Below are 22,635 nucleotides of genomic sequence, written 5' to 3' on the forward strand. Positions count from 1 at the left end.
AGCAACTGACAAAGGATTAATCTCCAAAATATACAAGCAGCTCATGCAGCTCAATATCAAAAAAACAAACAACCCAGTCCAAAGATGGGCAGAAGATCTAAATAGACTTTTCTCCAAATTAAACATACAGACTGCCAACAAACACATGAAAGGATGCTCAACATCACTAATCATTAGAGAAATGCAGATCAAAACTAAAATGAGGTATCACCTCACACCTGTCAGAACGGCCATCATCAAAAAATCTGCAAACAATAAATGCTGGAGAGGGTGTGGAGAAAAGGGAACCCTCTTGCACTGTGGGTGGGAATGTAAATTGATACTGCCACTATGGAGAACAGTATGGAGGTTCCTTAAAAAACTACAAATAGAACTACCATACGACCCAGCAATCCCACTACTGGGCATATACCCTGAGAAAACCATAATTCAAAAAGAGTCATGTACCAAAATGTTCATTGCAGCTCTATTTACAATAGCTAGGACATGGAAGCAACCTAAGCGTCCATCATCGGATGAATGGATAAAGAAGACGTGGCACATATATACAATGGAATATTACTCAGCCATAAAAAGAAATGAAATGGAGGTATTTGTAGTGAGGTGGATGGAGTTAGAGTCTGTCATACAGAGTGAAGTAAGTCAGAAAGAGAAAAACAAATACAGTATGCTAACACATATATATGGAATCTAAGGGGGAAAAAAGGCCATGAAGAACCTAGTGGCAAGACGGGAATAAAGACACAGACCTACTAGAGAATGGACTTGAGGATATGGGGAGGGGGAGGGGTAAGATGTGACAGGGTGAGAGAGTGTCATGGACATATATACACTACCAAATGTAAAATAGATAGCTAGTGGGAAGCAGCCGCATAGCACAGGGAGATCAGCTCGGTGCTTTGTGACCACCTAGAGGGGTGGGATAGGGAGGGTGGGAGGGAGGGAGATGCAAGAGGGAAGAGATATGGGAACATATGTATATGTACAACTGATTCACTTTGTTATAAAGCAGAAACTAACACACCATTGTAAAGCAATTATACTCCAATAAAGATGTTTAAAAAAAAAAAAAAAACTAAAATTAGAACTACCATGTGACCCAGCAATCCCACTACTGGGCATATACCCTGAGAAAACCGTAATTCAAAAAGAGACATGTACCAAAATGTTCACTGAAGCACTATTTACAATAGCCAGGACATGGAAGCAACCTAAGTGTCCATCAACAGATGAGTGGATAAAGAAGATATGGCACATATATATGACGGACTATTACTCAGCCATAAAAAGAAACAAAATTGAGTTATTTGTAATGAGGTGGATGGACCTAGAGTCTGTCATACAGAGTGAAGTAAGTCAGAAAGAGAAAAACAAATACCATATGCCAACACATATATATGGAATCTAAAAAGAAAAAAAAATGTTTCTGATGAACCTAGGGGCAGGAGTGGAATAGAGATGCAGACACAGAGAATGGATTTGAGGACACGGGGGTGGGGGAGGGTAAGCTGGGATGAAGTGAGAGAGTGGCAAACAGATAGCTAGTGGGAAGCAGCTGCATCTCACGGGGAGATCAGCTCGGTGCTTTGTGACCACCTAGAGGGGTGGGATAGGGAGGATGGGAGGGAGATGGGGATATATGTATACGTATAGCTGATTCACTTTGTTATACAGCAGAAACTAACACAACATTGTAAAGCAATTATACTCCAGTAAAGATGTTTAAAAAAAAAAATCCTAAAGAAAAAATAAACATAAATTTTTTTAAATAAAAATAGGATGAAAAGTAGAGGAATATTTAATATAGTAACAGAAGAAAATTGAGGGGTGAGGATGGGGAAAGAGAGGGCAAACATTGAGTATTGTTTATCAGAGAGGGCAAACAATCAGTATTGTTTATCAGAAGCCATAATGGTTGAAAAAAGTTTTTGAAATTCTTTAATCTAGATTTCCCACTTTGTTATATGACCAAGGTTTTTCTACACCAGAAATAAGATTCTAAAAGAGATTTTTAACCTCAGTTTCAGAATTAAAAACTAACCAAAGTCACCTTTGGATACAAGGACCTAAGCATAAAATAGCAATTCATGCCATTAAATCCTGTGACGTCTCTTTATAAAAGGTGCCAATCTCAGAAAGTTAAAATTTACAAATCATACAAGAAATTTTCATTTATTTAACACTAAATATAAGAGTTTAAAAAATAGCTGTGAGTGAAAAGTCTTCATTTTCCACCTCAATTTTCTCAACTCCTTTCTTCCGTGTCTTCTTTAGTATTGACCATGCATGACAGTCCTCTTGTCTATCACATCTTTTCAAAAGTATTCTTAAAAAAAAGAAAGTATTCTTTTTCACTTATGCCCCATTAAGACTTTACATAAATTCCTTAAACTCAAATAAGAAGCAGCAGTGGCTCCCAGTGGCCAATTTATGACAGTTATCTTTTGCTATCATAGTTCTTATATTTTCACATATGATTTCTAAAATTACAAGAACCTCATAAGAAGTTACAGTATTAGAAAAAATAAATTAACAAAAGGAGGTTTAATTAACTTTAATCCTGTACTCTTCCACTTGACAGCAATCAGAATATTACAATGCATGCTTTTCAGGCAACTAAGAGATCCTTTAAAGCATAAAATACATTACTTAACATTATGTGCTTTTGCATCTTCAATGTCTCTGGGATCACTTACTGACTCAACCGAATAGTCAATATTATAACAAATAGCCATGTAGCAAAGCATTATCACATAACAAAGCACTGTCATCTGCCTATTTGATCAAATTAGGATTGTTAAAACCTGAACTAATTCCCCTAGAATATTTCGCCTCAAGTATGTAACTGAGACAGAGGTGACATCCTAGATTTTTCACCATTATATATATGTGGCAGACAGAAATCTAAAGACATCACCCCAAATCTTCTGTCCCCTGGTTTGACTGATTGGTAATTCAATCAAACTCTAAGCCAGGTATTGCTGTGAAGGGACTTTACAGACAGAATTAGGTTATTTATCAGCTGATCTTAAAAGAATTACCCTGGATTATTCCAGTGAGCCCAAAGTAATCAAATGAGCTCTTAACAGCAGCAGATGGCAGAAAAGTCAAATCAGAGATACAATAGAAGAGAGAGATCAGAGAGATTCAAATCATAGAAAAGGATTTGATCTGCCATTGCTGTCTTTGAAGACAGACGGGGAACCATAAGCCAAGGAATGAGGGCAGCCTCTAGAAGCTGAAAACAACCTACAGGTGACAGCCAGCAAAGAAACAGAGACCTCATTCCTACAATGACATGGAACTGAATTTGGCCAACGACCTGGATGCAGATTCATTCACAGAGCTTCCAGAAAAGAACAGAGCCCTGCTAACACCTGACCTCTAAAGCAAAGAACCAAGCTGTGTCCAGACATCTGACCTTTAGAAACTATGATGTAGTAAATGTGTGTTGCTTTAAGCCACTAAGTTTGTGGTAATTTGTTATGGCAACAATTTAAAACTAATACAGATTTTGGTACCAAAAGGGATGCTGCTATAACAAATACCTAAAAGTGTGGAAATGACTTTCGAATAGGGCAGTGGGTGGAGGCTGGAAGAAACTTGAGGAACATAATAGAAACAGCCTTGAACAAACCAGTAGTAGAAATCTAGACTTTAAGAACACTGCCATGATGACTCAGACTGCTTGAAGAAATCAAGATTTGGAAGATAAAAAGATCTAACTTGTCATCGGATATTACTTTTGTTACCAGCTTGCCTTTAAACAGGAGTGTTTAGCACATTTCATTTTATATAGTTGTCCATTTGGTTCATTTAACCCTACTGTCTTGCTACTGTTTCTTTTGTTCCGTCTGTTTTTGCTGTTGTTCCTCCTTTCCTTCTTTCCTGCCTTCCTTTATGTCTAAGCCACCACCATCTCTCACCTGGACTAATGCAGTAGCCAACTGTATGGTCTCCTTGCTTCCACCCTGTTCCTTATTTCAAAGTCTATTCACATCACAGGACCAGTCTCATCCTATTTTTTTCCACCTTTTCTGGGTAAAGACCGACTGTTACGATGACCTACAAGGCCTTGTTGCATCAGCCCACATTATCTCTCTGACCTCATCTATTATTCGCCCCCTCACTCACTCCATTTCACAGTACCTTCTTTATACTTGTTTGAACACCCCAGACACAATCCCACCTCCGTGCCTTTGTACTTGCTATTTCCTCTGTTTAGAAAACTTGCCCTAAATGTTTTTGAGCAAATGTTACTTTTCCTATAACTATTTGTAGTAAGCAGAATAATGCTTCCCCTCACCCCCAGATGTCCATGTCCTTATCCCTGGAACCTGGGAGTGTTATATTACATGGCAAAGGAGAATTAACGTTGCAGATGTTAAGATTGCTAATCAGCTGACCTTAAAATAGGGAGATTATCCTGGATTATCCAGAAGGGCTCCAAGTACTCACAAGAGTCCTTAAAAGAGAGAGAGGGAGACTTGACTGCAGAAGAATGGTCAGAGATACAATGTTGCTGGCTTTAAAGATGGAGGAAGGGGACCACAAACAAATGTGGGCAGTCTCTAGAAGATGGAAAAGGCAGAAAACAGATTCTCCCCTAGAGCCTCCATAAATTAATACAGCCTACCAATGCCCTGATTTTAGCCCATTGAGACCCATTTCAGATTTCCCACCTCCAGAACTGTAAAACAGTACACTGAACTGTTTAAACCATTTTTAAGTTTGTGGTAATACGTTATGCAGCAAAAGAAAACTAACACACTACCTTAGTTAATATAAGCCCTCACTCCCTACTTCCCTTTGCTGCTTAATTTTCATCCATAAAATATATTACCTTCTAACAAACTATTTTATTTATAAATGTGAATTCTATAAATAAATGTAAGCTCCATAGAGGCAAAGATTATCTATTTTGTTCAGTTTCCCAAGGCCTGATACTTGGTTACATGCTCAAGTATTTACTGAGTGAACATTTGATAGATTATAAATATACAAATATGTTAGAAGAGCTGTGCTTATGATGATGCTAACCATGATAAAAAAACCATTAATCTTAAAGAAAAATGAGATATAATCAGTGGCTGTTTGTAGTCAATGACATTTAGATTTATAGCTATGCACTAATATCTCTCAAAACATCTTTATTATTCAGTCTCTGTATTCTTCTTCTTCTCAATTGCAACCACTTTTTTTTAAATTACAGTTTTTAACTGTAATTTTAAATTTTTTTAATTTTTATTTTTCAGTAAAATATCACATCTTATCTATAAGTTCAGAAAAGAATACTATACAAATAAATATTTCCTTGCTGAAGGAAGTTACTGACATTTGAGAAAGTCTCCAAATTTGAAATATAAAAGGCAAAATTTTGGCAATGACCAACAAAGGTCTTATATTATCTTCATTCAAAGAGTAAAGAATAGTCATTGGTGTTAAAAGGCATTGCTTACCTGTTCCAGGAGTAGTTGTCATAACTCCGACAAGAGGACTCTGCATTACTGAAATGTTTGCCTACATGAAAACAGAAGAAAGTGTTAAAGTAAAAATGCAAAGTTCTAACCAAAACACAAACACAATAAGTGTTGAAAAACTACATTCAACAGACAACTGAATGTCTACCAGGTACTGGAAATGCCTATTAGCTCACAATTGAAGAGTACTCTCTAAGTTTTGTGTTTTTTTTAAGCTGAACAGTATTAATCTAAAATGCCAGACTTGTTAGCATATTATATGTTTAATATAAGAAAAGTTGCATTAGGTAAAAAGACATTATTTTTAGTAAACAGTAACACTGCTATTTGTTTTTAGTTCCTAAGATACAATATTTGAAATAACAGAGATAATGGTGATTCCTCAAATCATCAAGTTCACATTGAAAAACAGAAAGATGGCAAAACTGTATTTCTAAATTGACATTTACAAACCATGAAATACTATAGATTCAAATCAGTCTTCACAGTAAAAGACAGCATATCTCTGCCTTTACTAGTAGAAAGTAACAAAGACTAATTCCTTTAAATGTGAGAAAATTAGAGATTAAAGTAGTTAAAAGTCCTTCTATAAGCAAAAACAAAAATATCTACTCCAGAATGAGAAACAGACTCTTTCTCTAGAAGTAAACATATAGAGAGAAATTTTTTTAACAGATTCTGACTAAACTAAGAAAATCTAAAATCTGGCTATTATCCAGCAACCAGACCAAATGCTGAGAGATTGTTAGGAGGGATACAAAATGCATTGTTCAATTCTTAATGATAACTTCTTTCCTGATTAGAGAGAGGTTGACTGAAGTGTCAGGCGGCAAAACTAATTTGGACTTTAATAATATTCTTACCAACTTCCAAATCAAAAATTTTCTCTACAAATTATGACCCACAAGATTTTTAAACATTTTGAACATAGCAATAACTATAAACTACCTTTCTTTTCATGTATTATGAGAGAAGTAATGAAAACTGGCATAAACTTATAAGCCAGAGATCCTCATATCAAACTAAACATCAGATTTATCTATCAACCTCTAGAAAAATACTCCAGACCAGAATATTCTGGACATAGTTAAGTTTATAACACCACTGTCCACATATAACACAAACCACACAAGTAGTTGTTAATTTTCTAGTACGCATGTATATCTCAATTCAGTATAGGACTAGCCACATTTCAAGTGTCAACAGCCACACTTGGCTAGTAGCTACTACACTCGACAGGAGGGCACGTGTAGAAGTGTTGGAAAAAGAAAGTAATCTGTTTAACACAATGAATTAATTTTGCCTTGCTTGACAAACAGGCCTAGTATGCCATGCATATCAAGCCTATAATCAAAGTTTACTGAAAGATTTTTCTACTTTTCTTAAACTTGCCAACAAACATGCTATATTTGATTTAGGGAAAGGCCATAAAATATTTCTCCAAATCAAACAGCAGAAATGTTGTTATATAAAGAACTTACCAGTTTAGCTGATACACTTTGTTTATATATCCTTCTAGGCATAATAGTAATAGGAGAGAAAACTTTTGACTATAAAAGCTACTAAACTTCCTACTTAAAAGAAAAATCCACACTACCTTTCAACTGACAATCAAGAGTAATCACAGTAGTATGTATTAGCAGAACACTGCTCTTGTAAACACTGGCTCTAGGTTCAAGATTGCTAGGTTTAAAATCTGGCTCTACTAGACTAGCTGACTTACCCTTGTCAAATTACTTAGGCTTTCGGTGTCCTAGTTTCCTCAATGATAAAATAAAGCTCGTAAGGGCTACCTCACAGATTCATTGTGAGGATTAAATGAGACAATACATGAGAAGTTATAAGATTAGGTCATGTACACTGTAGGTACTTCGTAAATATTACATACTTTTTTGTGCTATCAGTACCATTATAACAGAGAATCCCTAACTTGTATAATCTGACTGAAAATAACACCATCAGAACACCTACATCTACACCAACCAAAACTTAACATCACCATCAGAACACCTACACCAGGAACACACTAAACCATCAGCTCATAAACATGCAGGAGGAAGCGTTTTTAGTAAAATAAGTAAACAGTGAACACAGCTCTAAAAGGATATTGGTCTTATATTAATAAAACTATCCCTAAAATAAAGACCTCAAATCATTACAAGGTGCCTTAGATCTGGATAAACCCTGAATCTTCACTTGTTCTTTCACAAAATTATGTATAAATATTGAACTTTTTAAACAATGAACAATTTAAATGATAATCATTTCTACATGTTTATTAATGAGGTTGGGGGCATGGACAGGTGAAGAGGCACACCTTTAAAAGCCACAGAATTACCTATACGAGACAATTATCTAAGTTCTATTACATTTTTAAGTACATTTCATGATAAACACAATTTAATTAGACTCTATGATAACTGTCCCTAATGCTTATTCTGTGCAATAAAGTTACACTAAAACAGACCTCAGGCAAACACTTCAAATTACTGACCCTCCCTGTATAACCGCATAAAAACATGAAATAAGGATATGTACGGTCATGAACGAGGATATGTATAGTCATGAATGAGGATATGTATATCACCTGTCTTCTTGAAGTTAAAGGTGTTGATCCAAGTCCTGGGCTGGAAATGTCATCATATATACTTCTAACTGGTGGAGCTCCACTTTTATCTTTATGAGCTGGTACAACTGGCTGTGGTGGTGACCCACCTAACAATGTACAAAAAATATAGACAGATGAGAAAATAAAGAAATCCTCCATCTTTCTGGTAAGACCTTTTAAATTAATATTTTTAAAATAATGACTTCAACTCCTGTCTCCCAGCGCTTCTCAAACCTTAATACACATAAGAATCACCTAGGCATCTTGTTAAAATTCAGGTTATGTCTCAGATCATGTGAGATGGAGCCTGAGACTATGAATTTCTAACAAGCTCCCAGTGATGCCAATGTTGGTGATCCATAGACTGCACTTTGAATAAAAGGTTCCAGAATAAGTAAAGAGAAATTTTAGTTTTTAGTAAACACACGCAACTTTTGTTTTCTCTACAAGATGCTTAACATTTCCGTACAAAATTTGATCCTATTTCTCACTTGAAAGTAGGTATTAAACAGCTGCAGTTTGTATACACTTGAATATAATCTCCTAATGTGGAATTTGACTGTCAAATTCCTATTCGTGTTTCTCACAGTAGAAATATATTTAAGTACATAATAAACATACAGGAAAAGGACCAACTTTGGGGGATACAAAGGGATCTTCGTTAAGTCAGAGAATCAACAATGCCAAGTAGCGAAGCAGTCCAGGCCCTCCGTAAGACTAATGTCTGAGCCTAGACAGTACGGCATAAGGTATTTAGATTAGAGCACAGGCTATAGAACAAGACTGACCTGGGCTTTAACCTCCTGCTGTCACTAACCAGTTGAGCTTCAGCAAGTTCTATACTGCATTTAGCCTCAGTTTCCTCTTATGGAGGATACTACTAACTACCCTTTAGGACTGATAAAAGAATGAAAATAACATATAAAATGCTTAGCATACTGCCTGGCTCATAAACACTCAATATGTGGTAGCTACAGTAATAAAATAATACACTTGAAATATGTAAAAAACAAAAATCTGTCCAGAATATAACTTATAATTCTCCCTGATCAACCCTAAAAAAAAAAAAAAAGATAATAAACCACTTTAACCGAAATAATACCTTAAGGACAATTAAAGTAAGAAGAATTTTCATTTAAACATCTATTAAAAGGATATTAGCTCACATTTGGAATTCAACCATTTTTGTAGCTCTCACTATTCACAGTCAAAACTTTCAAGTTATCTTTTACAATATTTGTTTGCTAAAAGAGTCCTGTAAAAGATACGTTTCATTTACATAACATTTTGGGCTGGCAACTGCAAATCATAGTTTGTGGAGTAAGTCCTTTCACTAAACACACCATAAGTGAGACTCTTAATTCACTATGACTAGACGTAGAATTCATATCTACAGATTTTCAAATTACACTTCTTTTGACTATTTGCTATTATTATATTTAAGATGAATTACTTAAATTGAATTCAGCTGAAGTTAAACGACCATATTCCCCTCCCCCCACCCACACACACTTTAACATCTCTGAAACGGATAATTTACAAAAATTGGCAAATGGTGTTCTATCATATTTAGTGTTTTTCTTTCTTAGTGGTACTTAAAATAATGGTGAGTTTTACAATCAATGGCCTCTTAGATTGAATAAAATGTAGTATACATATTTTTAGTGAGTGGTTCTTGGAATTATAGTAACTTATATTGCTTACACCTCTATTCCAATAATCTTAAAATAAAAATAGAGATACTGCTTAATTTTTTTAAATAAATGTGGTTTGAGGGTGAATGCTGCACCACTACCCTTTTTAAAATTCTAGTACATGTATTGATAGTACTATAAAACTATTTTAAGCAATTTACCTACCTGCAAGTAAAGGTGATCTCATTTCCATTACTCCTACTGAAGGGCCACTAATTGATCGAGGTTGTGGAGTCACTGGAGCTGGCAAATCCCCCATTAAAAATCCAGGTAGGAACTGGGCATTAACCCCTGGCTTTGGAGACGTGGGTGAACCCAGCATCATTGGTTCAGATCCTAAATGAATCAGAAAATAAAATAATACAAAGAAAGGACTTTAATGTAACAATATCTAACAAAAAGATGCAAGAATCCAGCATAAACAATTTTGAGAATTTAATCAAAACTGTTAAGTATTACAGAACCATAGTTAATTTTATTATTTTAAAAAACAATAGGGCTTCTCTGGTGGCGCGGTGGTTGGGAATCTGCCTGCCGATGCAGGGGACACGGGTTCGAGCCCTGGTCTGGGAAGATCCCACATGCCACGGAGCAACTGGGCCTGTGAGCCACAATTACTGAGCCTGCGCGTCTGGAGCCTGTGCTCCGCAACAAGAGAGGCCGCGATGGTGAGAGGCCCGCGCACCGCGATGAAGAGTGGTCCCCACTTGCCGCAACTAGAGAAAGCCCTCACACAGAAACGAAGACCCAACACAGTCATAAACAAATAAATAAATAAATAAAAGAACGTGAATTTCTTTAAAAAAAAAAAACAATAAAAATTATTTCTAGAAAAATGTGAAATATTTTGTATTAACCAAATAATATTTGACAGCTGTTTTTGTTTACATTACTTCATAGATTTAAGAATCAACATTTATTTAAAAATTTTTACATTTTAGCTTATTATCTTAAAAAAAAAATCCCTAATACATACAGAATAATTTCTTTCCATTTCTGGATCAGCTTCTACTATGTAACAACCGAAAACAAGAACAAGGTGCACTAGTTACACAAAGTCTAAGCAAATCAAACACAATAGGTTTAGCGTGCTGTATGTCCCACTTTTCTTTCCCCATATACAACTGTCAGTCATTTTTGTAATAAAAGGGTAATCATGCACACATTAAAGCACATATGAAATAATGTGATGATTAGCATACCAACTAAGAATTATATTGAAAAGATTTGGAAAGGTTATCTTTTGGGTCATTTTTTAAAACCATTCATTTTAAAGTGAGGAATAACCAATAAAAGTCTCCCTAACAAAAAACCAATTTAAGAACTGATACTTCAGGATCATCAATTCAAAATTATTTTTCACAATTTATAGGGTAGGTATTATTATTATTCCAACTATGAAAATAAGGAAGCTGTAACTTCCTCTAATTTCAGGACAAAATAGCCCAGTAAGGAAAACATGGGCTCTGGAGTGAAGAGACCTCAGTTCCAGTCTCAGCAAAATGGACATAATTGTAGCACCCACCCACAGAGCTTTGATTAGACTTAACAGCAAGTAAAGCACTTACCTCAAGTGCCTAATATACAGTAAGTATTCACCAAATATTAGTTATTATTATTATTCTAATAGTATCTTACAACAGCCAAAACTGAGGGACTGATGTGTATATGTAGAATTTACAATTTCTGCTTACGAAAATTTAATTTTTCAACTATCTGACAAGCCTGAATGTGATTCATGGCACTCAGAAAGGTCAAACATTTGGTATGTTATTTATATTACCTTTATTAACTATTCCTTAACTTCTAAACAGCCTCAAAAATGTGTTTCTTGCTATCCAAATGCTGTCAATTATTTACTCTTCCTCTTATTTCTAATCATAGTAGACCTAGATATTAAAATGCAAACACATAAAAAAAGGAAAAAGGAAAAGAAATTCAGGAAAAGAATAAAGCAAATACTGAAATAAGGTGTGAAGAGCTATATTACATTGTAATTAATTCAAAGTGCTAGTTACGATGTTACCACAGTACTATTACATATTTCCAAAGAACATAACACTAAAATCAAACCAAAAGTCTAAATAAAAGCATATTGTGAACATATATTTATAAACCCATAGTAATAAATGTATTACAAAGCTTTAGGTACCACCAACTACCTTCACTCTCCCAGCCCCAAAAGAAAAAATACATATATGGCAAGTATAGTAATAATGAAGTCAAGAAAATTTCTGACACATCCAAATGTATATTGTGATACAGTAGAAAGCAGCAGAGTGAGAAGGGCACAAAGGGCTCTTAACTGAACTGTCACTTACCACCCAACCCTTTCACTTAGAGAGCTATACCAATGGATCTGGCAAGTCTTAAATTCCATTTCAGTCTTGTACTCCTAACATGTTAAGTACGGTGTCTTACTCGGCTAGCATTGTTTGTTGAAGTAACCATTAGTTTTACTATACCATTAGGTGCTGGGAAAATGTTTATTCCTCATCTGGAATATCTGCAATATGTGGACTTGAACAATTAATACAACTAATGTCACATTTCTGACCAGAGGTTTATTCATATTTGTAACCCCAAAAAACATACACTCCAAAATGTTTTTGTTGAGTAGAAAACTTTGGAACTGGAATGAAAAGTTTTTGACCTCTAAAATAATACAAGACATAATACCTAGACCAACTTTAAATGCAGCTGAGTATCTCTGTTGATATTACGCATTTAGTTTTTTATAACTAATGCTAAAACAAGTTACTCTAGTCTCAAAAGAAACTTATTTTGCACAAAACATGGCAAGCATTATATATCCTTCAACTCTAATAAAACTCATTCTACAGATACATATCCTGTTTGCTCTCCTTTCAAACTCAAAGTTGTAACCGAACTTTCAAATACATCTCTATGACAGTAGACGATTTATTTTCTGTTCTAAGATATTCGACGGTTCTCACAAATCCCAAAACTCAGCAGACACACACACACAAAATCGACATCCTGCTAACTTGGCAAGATTTTCTGAAGACAACACATCTCAGCAATGCCCCTCCCCATTAAATAATGGTAATGAATTTTTTTAAAAAAATCATGACGTGACCGATTAGAGGAAAAGATCTCCTACAATACTTAGTCATTTTCCCAAGATAAAGGCGGGGGAAATCGAGCGAACTCCTGGCTTCCTATTAAGGCTAATATCTCAATGGCTGCCATCACCTGGTTAATTAAATGTCGCACGATTCAAGCTTCCTTCAAAAACAGATTTCTTCTGCAAAGCCCGAGAGAAGGAAGGAATCAAACAGGAACTAAAAGCCTAGGTGACCAAACAGAGGTGAAAGGTAACCACACCCCAGGGCACTGCCCACCCAGGTGTTCACAGGTGAGTTCCTTCCCACCAACGCTTCCCCGGATCCCTGAACCTAGCATCGCGTCTCCCGCGCTGGCGGAATCCCAGGTATGGATAAGTCTGGCTCCGGCGTATGGGGGCACAAAACAGCTTAGTCACCACAAGACTGCCGTTTCTTCGCCCTCCTCGGGGCCCGCATTTTCCCGGAGCCGCCTTGGTAGCGGCTGGGTGGAGACTCCTCGAGTAGGGGGCGGACTAAGAAGTTGGGTACGAGCCAGAGCCTGCCCCTCTGCGGCTGAAATTAGCAGACGAGAGCCCTATGACTACTGCCTTTCAGGCTTGCCCGCTTCCAAGATTACGGTGTGCATCGCAGTGCTAGGGAGGAAAAGCAGTTTTTTACTCACCTAACGTGGGCACCTGGGATTCCACGGCAAAGGCTGCCATCCCAGCAGCGGCGACACTTAGCCCCGCACCTCCCCGATTTTCAAAAATGGCGGAAATTCTCCCCACGGGTAGGGGCGCGCTACCTTATGGGATTGCGTAACTTCCGGACATGCGCTATACCTAAGTTGTGGCTCCGGAGCCGCCATTTTGGAATGGGAAAACAGTCTTTTCGGAGACGCAACGTCTCCGAGAGGGTTTTTACTGGTAGGGTGATGAAACAATGTGGAAACTGCGGTTCTGCGAATTCTTCTGCTCACCTCGTGAGCCTCCAGATTTGTTGGTGCTTGAGTTTTATAGAAGCACAAGTTACTTTACTCACGATTTCATAATTAGCGTGAGTTTACCCAGTGCTCTGGGTAACTCATCCGTCAGCTTTTCCAAGTACCACCTGGAAAAGTTGGCCTGGAGAAACAGAGGGGGCCGCTTTCCAATGTAGATTTCCGGCCTTAGTTGCATGAAACTCAATTCTCAAAACATATTTTCTACCATCTCTATGCCATTTTTTAAAATTTTGTGTTATATAGGCACAATTTTACATTAAAGCGTAACTCATACTTGCTGTTTTATTATATATTAATACATGCAAAAGGTATTAAATAATGAAGGCTAATAAACACCCGTGAACTCACCACACTGCAGAATCCTCTGTGTTCCTCCCTCTGCCATCCCTGCTGTCCTCCTCCCCCTATTTTGCTGCTTTTCTTTAGAGCGTATTCAAATATCACACACATATTCTATATATGTGTGTGTGAAAATATGTTATTTCACCATTTGCAGCAACATGGATGGACCTGAAGATTATCATACTAAGCGAAGTAAATCAGACAGAGAAAGACAAGTATCATATGATATCACTTATATGCGGAATCAAAAAAAAAAATGATAAAAATGAACTTATTTAAAAAACAGAAACAGGCTTAGAGAACAAATTTATGGTTACCGGGGGGTTAAGGGTGGGGGGCAGGGATAGACTGGGAATTTGGGATTGACATGTACACACTGCTATATTTAAAATAGATAGGGAATTCCCGAGCCGTCCAGTGGTTAGGACTCTGCGCTTTCACTGCGGAGGGCACAGGTTCAATCCCTGGTCGGGCAATTAAGATCCCACAAGCTGTGTGGGGAGGCCAAAAATAAAATAAAATAAAACAAAATAGATAACCAAGAAGGACCTACTGTATAGCACAGGGAACTCTGCTCAGTACTCTGTAATAACCTAAATGGGAAAAGAATTTGAAAAAGAATTTATACATGTATATGTATAACTGAATCACTTTGCTGTACACCTGAAACTAACACAACATTGTTAATCAACTATACTCCAATATAGAATAAAAATTTTAAAACAAACAAGAATAAATGAAAGGAAAAAATATGTTGTTTTGTTTTGCTCACTAATTTTATAAAAGTGATGTGCTACATGTATATATTCTGAGACGCTCTCTGATCCATACCAAACTCATTATCCTCAAAATACCCACCCATCCTCCCTATTCCCTGTGGGATTTCCTGAAATCCCAAATCCAGCCAAGAATTTTGTAATTTCTGTGAGGCAATAATAATTCCAGCTTTAAATGACAAGTTCCCAGAAATCAAAATGTAAAACCACTTACAGATGAAGTGACTTTTTTTTAACAGGTGTATGGGTTGAACTGTGTCCCCCCAAATATATGTTAAAGTCCTAACCTCCAATACATATGAATATGACCTTATTTGGAAATAGGGTCTTTGCAGATGTAATCAAGTTCACATGAAGTCATACTGAATTACTACAAAATTGGTGGCTTAAACCAACACAAATTTATCTTTTATAGCTCTGGTGGCCAGAAATCTGAAATGAGTATTATAGGACTAAAATCAAGGTTTCAGCAAGGCTGGTTTCTTCGGGAGGCTCCGGGGAGAATCTGTTTCCTTGCCTTTTCTAACTTCCGAAAGCTAACTATATTACTTGGCTTTTGTTCTTTTCCTCCTGCTTCAAAGCCAGTGGGATAGTATCTTCTATCTCTCTGACACTGCTTCTCTCTGCTTCTCTCATTACATGGCCTTTTTCTTCTATAGTAAAATCTCCCTCTGCCTCCCTCTTATAAGGACATTTGTAATTACATTTAGGGCCTATGCAAATAATCCAGGATAATCTCCCCACTGCAATATCCATTTGCAGTGATTAAGTTAATAATCACATCTGCAAAGTAACATTCATAGATTCCTGAGATTATAGTGTGGATATCTTTGGAGGCTCCATTCAGCCCACCACACCCAGCAACCTGCTTTCTAGAAATAATGTACCAAAAAATGTTCATCAATGAAGGGATTTTGATATAAATTATGGTCTAGCCAAACAAAAGAATATTATGCACCTGTTAAAAAGAATAAGATGGATTTGATATGTGACTGTGTGTGTTGACCTAGAAAAATTTCCATGATTGATATGAAAGAAGCAATTTGAAAACATTATACAGCATCATTCTATTTTAATTTAACAAAAAGTATACTTTTGGGAACAGATGCAAAGAGAAAGAGAGATGCTAAAGGAAAAACCTAGAATACATTTCTGCCAAACTATTAACAGGGAAGGTAAAATTGGAGAGGGGTTTTTAAATTAGAGGACTTAAGAAGGGCCTTCAATTTACCTTATATAATTTTTAGTGGTTGATTATAGGAGTTACTATTTTTAGTATTCTTCAAATTAAAACATTTTTTTCCTTTAAGAAAGTCATTTTCCTCTCTTCACTTGCCTTTCAAACTTCTACTCTTTCAATTGTCTCTTTCTTTACCAAGTTATAAAGATGCCCAGTTTTCCCTATCAAAAAACCTTCCCTAGACACTGCTCTTTTTTCTAGCGACCATACACTAATTCCTCTCACATTTTCTCTCTTTTTCTCAAGATCTCAAAATAAGAGACTACAGACTTTAGTAGATGATCTATTTCCCTAACTTCACCATCTTATTGTTGAATTCATTACACACTGGCTCCTGTGTGAATCCTCTTCTGAAACTACTGACCCCAACTATTTTTCTCCTAATGGCTAGATTAAGCCTGTCTCCTTGACATCTGCAGTATTCAACAGCTTTGACAGTCTTTTCCTCTATACAGTGTTTTCCTTGTTTTTGGTGGTACTACACTTCCTGTTTCACCTCATAACTTTCTATTCTTTTTCTGGCTTTTCTATACCTGATCCTACTTCATTCTAACCTGGACACATTAATTATTAGTAGTCAAGCCTTTGTCCTCTCTCTCTTCTTCAATTCTTTATAGGCTCTCTTGGAGTCCTCATCAATTGTCACATCTATGAAAAAAATCCCCAATATTGTATGCCCCAGCTGTCTCTAAACCAAATGATACTTTTCCAGATGCTTGATGAACAATCTACCAGCACATCAAACCTCAAAAACAAACTCATCTTATCCTTCAAATCAGCCCCATTCCAGTTGTCTCTTTTTCCATTAGTCTCAGAAATCCAAAATTAAAAGCACAGTATGTTAGAGCAGAATCTAAAGTAAGACGGACCTGAATTCAAAGCCTGACTTTCCCACTTAAATCCTGTATTACTTCAATTTGTATTACATCTCTATAGATTTTATTTTGTGTAAAATAGAAACAATACCTACTTTGAAAGGTAGTTATGCTTAGTACAGTGCCTGGTCCACTTTGCTTTTCCTGGCTTCCACCTTCCCTTCCATCAAACATTCAAATACCAAGTCCTATTCTTTCTCTCTCCTCAATGCCTAGACAATTGCAGTCAACTCTTAACATCTCCCTGCCTTCAGTCTCTCCCAACAAATCTAACACACCACTAGCCAATGCTCCCCTCCTTGTACACATTAGTCAGCTGTCCAAAACCCTCACTGTCTTCCTATTCCCTACAGCAGCCTCATTTTCTTCAATGCCACAAACTTCACGTGTGCAGCACATGCCAACCAATAGTGTCCTCCATTACACTATATACATTCTCACCCAGGCAGCAATGGAAGAGGAAAATCAGAATCTCTTGGGGGTGGGGATGGGAGGACTTACCCGGTGGTCCAGTGATAAAGAATCTGCCTTCCAACGCAGGGGATGCAGGTTCGATCCCTGGTCAGGGAACTAAGATCCCACATGCCACGCGCGGGGCAACTGAGCTGGCACGCCACAACTACTGAGCTCGCGTGCCTCAATGAGAGAGCCTGAGTGCCACAAACTACAGAGCCCAGGCGCCCTGGAGCCCGCACGCCACAAATAGAGAAAGAAAAACCCACACACCACAACCAGAGAGAAGCCCGGGCGCTGCAACCAAGAGCCCACGTGCTGCAATGAAAGATCCTCCATGCCTCAACGAAGATCCCATGTGCCACAACTAAGACCGGCTGCAGCCAAAAAAATTTTTTTTAAAAAAATAAAGAATCTCTTGGGGTGGAAAGTGCTATAGACTGAATATTTGTGTCCCCCAAAGTTCATAGGTTGGAAATCCTAACCCCCAGTATGATGTTATTTGGGAGTGGGGACTTTGGGAAGTGGTTAGGTCATGAGGGTGGAGTCCTCATGAATGATATTAGTGCCCTTATAAAAGAGTTCCCATGGGCTTCCCTGGTGGCACAGTGGTTAAGGATCCTCCTGCCAATGGAGGGAACACGGGTTCAAGCCCTCGTCCGGGAAGATCCCACATGCCGCGGAGCAACTAACCCCGTTCGCCACAGCTACTGAGCTTGTGCTCTAGACCCCGTGAGCAACACTACTGAGCCCGCATGCCACAACTACTGAAGCCCACGTGCCTAGAGCCCATACTCCACAAGAGAAGCCACCGCAATGAGAAGCCCGTGCACCACAACGAAGAGTAGCCCCCGCTCACCACAACTAGAGAAAGCCTGCGTGCAGCAAAGAAGACCCAATGCAGCCAAAAATAAATAAATAAATACATTTTTTAAAAAAAGGAGTTCCCAGAGAGCTCCCCATCCCCTTTGGCCATGTGAGGATATAGCAAGAAGATGCTGTCTGTAAGCCGGGAAGCAGGCTCTCACCAGACACCAAATCTGCTGGTGCCTCGATCTTGAACTTCCCAGCTCCCAGAACTGTGAAGAAATAAATTTCTGTTGTTTATAAGTCCCCCAGTCTATGGTATTCTGTTATAACAGCCCAAACAAACTGAGACAGGAGGGTAGGAGCATCTTTTTTAGTGATTTCAATAGGCACCCTAAAAGGAATATACATTGTCACCCTGCCTTCACCAAGGGAGGTTGAGAACCATGGCTTCAAAAATAGTCTCTTCACCCTCTCACCCTAACCTTCTGCTCCAATCAATTCTCCCATCATTCCCCCTTGCAAGCCTTCAGCCTCTTGTGAAAGATCTTCACATTGTATTCCTTGCTCACAGCAGTCTCCCTGCCTAGCATCCCTTTGCTTTCCACCACAATTTGCAAATCCCTGTCCTTCTCACAAGTAGCAGCTCTCTTCCACCATGAAACTTGCCCCAGCCCTGCCAGCCTTCAATCATCATTTCATTTCAAAATATACAACACATTTCTGCAACTCATTTGCTCCAAGATATTTGTTTTGTAAGTTTTCTTTTCAGCCCCGTTAGATGAATTTTCTTGAGGACAGGATCATAACTTTTTCTATTCTGTATTTCTATCACTTTACAATAAATCTATGTTGAAAAAGTAAATAAATGAACAAACTAATGATAAGGTCTAAATAAATAATAATAAACATTGAATAAAATGTAATTATCTGATATAACATATTTGATGCAATGTTGCATGTTTTCAGATGTTTAAAGTAACAATTTTGCACATTAATTCTATTAGAAGGGCTTATTATATATATTATAAAATGAAGACCTATTTGTAGTTCTGTTTATCCTTTTTCTGGTAAAATGAGATTTTTATAACTTGGATTATCTTGACTGAGTAACATTGTATGGCACCATTTTACTTTTTTGTGTTTCTTGTTAAACTACACTCTTTAGAAATATTGCACGTTCATCATAGTCTTCTGTACATGAATATTATTGTCTTAACTGCAATACTTGTTTTCCTACTTTCTTTTCTGAACATAGTAAATAAAATGTCACATAAAGTGTCACACCTGTTCCCTATTTCTATTCTTGATTTGTGGTTCTCTGAATGCTGCCTTCCAGTGACATATGATTCCATCAAAGTGCTATTTTTGTAGACCACTGATTTTCAAGCTTAGATGGAGAACGCTTTCACTTAACAAGGTATTGCGCAGATACTTAATACATACAATAGAACCACTCTGGTTGGGGGGGGAAAAAACAGGAAAAATGCAAGCCCCACTAATTCAGTGTTCTTACCTCCAAACTGTCGACTGTCGCCTCCAAGTAACCCCTGAAACACTTGGGTAAAGTACCTAGGGCTATAGAGAGTCCAACCTGAAAATTAGCTCTGGGCTATATATATTTCAACTTTCTTCTAAACACAAAACAAATTTTTTAAAAGTGAGAAATATGTGAAATCTCAAAATTTATTTATTTTCAATATATTTGATATGTTTTCAGTCAAACCGCTGTATATCTATCATACATACTGAATACTCATCAACCTATTTATAAATGTCTATTAATATGCAGTATTTGTATATAAACCTAAATTCTTAAATCCCACTCCTAGACTATTTTAAAAATAAAGGAAAGAATTTTTTTAATTGAAGTGAAGAAAAACGGTATCCACCTTTGGTAAGAATTTAGAGAAAGAATAGAGTTTGTCACCTTTGTAAAGAGAGCGAGGAGAGCCACATCTTCTCACTCATGTTCTGATCGTTTCAGCCTTTGGCAGCTGGTGTAGCATGGGCTGTCCATCACATAGACTGTGATGTCACACAAAGCACACAGAGGAACCATGATTTCCTAGGGCCCACGGACAAGTGATCTCCAAAAGAGCTTCGTGGTGTTTAAGATGTAGGGATTGTACCCAGAAAAATACAAATCCATTGTTTGTTATTAGCATTATCTCACCGCTATAAGTAGTGATGACCAAAGCTGTGTCTTTATAAATTAAAATAAATAATACATTTGGAAACTTATGAGTTTTTTCTGATCATTTCATTACAATAAACAGCTGGCAGAAAGGGTGTATGAAACATCATAAGATACTCAGTTTAGCTGACTCACTTGTTGTCTTTTAATCAATTAAATGGTTTTTATCACCAGTTGGAAGTAAAAAGGTAACATCACAACTTGCATAACTTTGGGAGGGAAGGATGAATAGGCAGAATATGGAGGATTTTTAGGGAAGTGAGACTATTCTGTATGATACTATAACGGTGGATACATGTCATTATAAATTTGTTCCAACCCATAGAATGTAGAACACCAAGAGTGAATACAAACTAATGTAAACTACGGATTTGGGGTGATAATGATATTTCAGTTTCACCACTTGTAACAAGTGCACCATTGTTTGTTGATAAAGGAGGAGGCTAACCACGTGTGGGGGCAGAGGTTTATGGGAAATCTCTGTACCTATTGTTCAATTTTGCTATGAATGTAAAACTGCTCTAAAAAACATAACTTTCAGGTGTTCTATATTATATTTTATAAGTATAAATATGTTATATAAAATTTTATTTTCTGCTTTTATATTTGAACTATCAGATAGGCTTAATCGGATATTTGAAAGCCCCATGGAAGTTTCAGCAGGAAAAATGGGCAACACTGAAAAATAAATAGGATTGACTTTAGAAAAAGCTTTGTCTTTTTCTAAAGAAAGAAGATTATTTCTTCTTTTCCTTGAAATAATCTACTGGGATAAGGGAGGGCAGGAGCAGGGGAGGAGCATGATAGCTGAGGGTATCCTTTAAACAAGAAAAGCCATGAATTGATAATTGTTGATGGCTAATTGATTATGGTATTCTTTATAATTTTGTGTATTTTGACATTTTCCATAATTAAATTCTTTTTTTAAATCAATAAGCCTAAATTCTAGGGTATTCAAAGGTCATACATTCTGTCCCAGCTTATGTGAAAAAAGGAGAGTGAAAAATCAATGAAAAAATTCATATTTTCTTACTTGATAATGTCTTCATTTACAGAAGTAGCATTTTGCTGAGGACAGGTGCAAATCTTAACTTTAAATACTAAATAGTTATATGACATTAACATCTCTAGGACTTAGTTTTTTAATCCGAATAGTGGAAATAATAGTAGCTACAATGCATTGACTTATTCACCCAGTGATATATATTATATATAATATATATTCAATAACTGAAACTTATCCTAATGCTCCTATATGTCATTCAGCTTACTACATAGCTTTTAACAAACTGACTTGTCTTTTTCCCCAATTAATTCACCAGACAGCTCTTGCCAAGGTCACCAAAGACCTCCATAAGGCTAAATCCAAGATTTTCAGCATTAGTTCACAGTAAACACTCTTTGAAATTCTCCCTAATTTCTTTGATTCTCTCGGTTTCCCTCCTACCTCTCTGACCATGTGGCTAAGTCTCTTTTCTTGGCTTATCCTCCCCTACCTAGCCTAGAAATGTTGTTCCCAAGGCTCAGTCTTATGATCTGGTTTTACTCTAAACTCTTTCTCTATATGATGGCATTCACATCCATTGCCCTAATGACTCTCAATTCGTACCACCAACCCAAATCATTCTCTGACGTCCAAATTTATATATCCAATTGTCTATGGGACATCTCCACTTGGATATCTCAAAGGCACATCAAAATCAAATATAAAAAGCCAAACTTGTGGTCTTTTATGTAAAACCTGAATATTTATCTCAGAGAATGGCACCACCAGCTATCTAGCTTTTAAAGAATGAAATCTTGAAATGGTCTTTAAAACCTTCTTTCAACAGCAATCCAATCCTGTGAATTCTACCTCCTAAATACCTTTCAAGTGCATCCACTTCTTTCCACTTTACTGCTTTAACCAAATCCCAGCTTTACCATCTGATACCCGGAATTAGCTTCCTGGTTAGTCCTACTCCCCCTCCCTAATCCACGCCCCAAAGCATAGCTAGAGTTATCCTTTAAAAATAACATTCTGAGCAAATTGCTCTCCTGCTTAAAATCTTTCCATTTCTTCCACTGTTCTAAAAGACCAAAATCCTGAAAC

General features: G+C 36.9%; 1 protein-coding gene across 9 annotated transcripts in view; it reads right to left on the reverse strand.

Annotated features, from left to right (window-relative positions):
- The window catches only part of NUP35 (nucleoporin 35), a 36,629-nt gene extending 22,964 nt beyond the window's left edge, over positions 1-13,665 (reverse strand). Inside the window, exons 1-6 of one of the 9 annotated variants that reach the window (XM_082397604.1) lie at positions 13,288-13,302; positions 12,999-13,095; positions 11,566-11,671; positions 9,948-10,118; positions 8,068-8,195; positions 5,460-5,520 (exon numbers count right to left, since the gene is read on the reverse strand). In XM_082397604.1, the coding sequence (XP_082253730.1) occupies positions 5,460-5,520; positions 8,068-8,195; positions 9,948-10,107 (349 nt within the window). In that variant the 5' untranslated portion in view covers positions 10,108-10,118; positions 11,566-11,671; positions 12,999-13,095; positions 13,288-13,302. The other 8 variants (XM_082397602.1, XM_082397605.1, XM_082397606.1 and 5 more) reach the window with 8 other exon arrangements.
- Positions 13,666-22,635: the final 8,970 nt, after the last annotated feature.

This window comes from Balaenoptera borealis, assembly GCF_965194805.1.
Source record: "Balaenoptera borealis genome assembly, chromosome: 6".
NCBI lineage: Eukaryota > Metazoa > Chordata > Mammalia > Artiodactyla > Balaenopteridae > Balaenoptera > Balaenoptera borealis.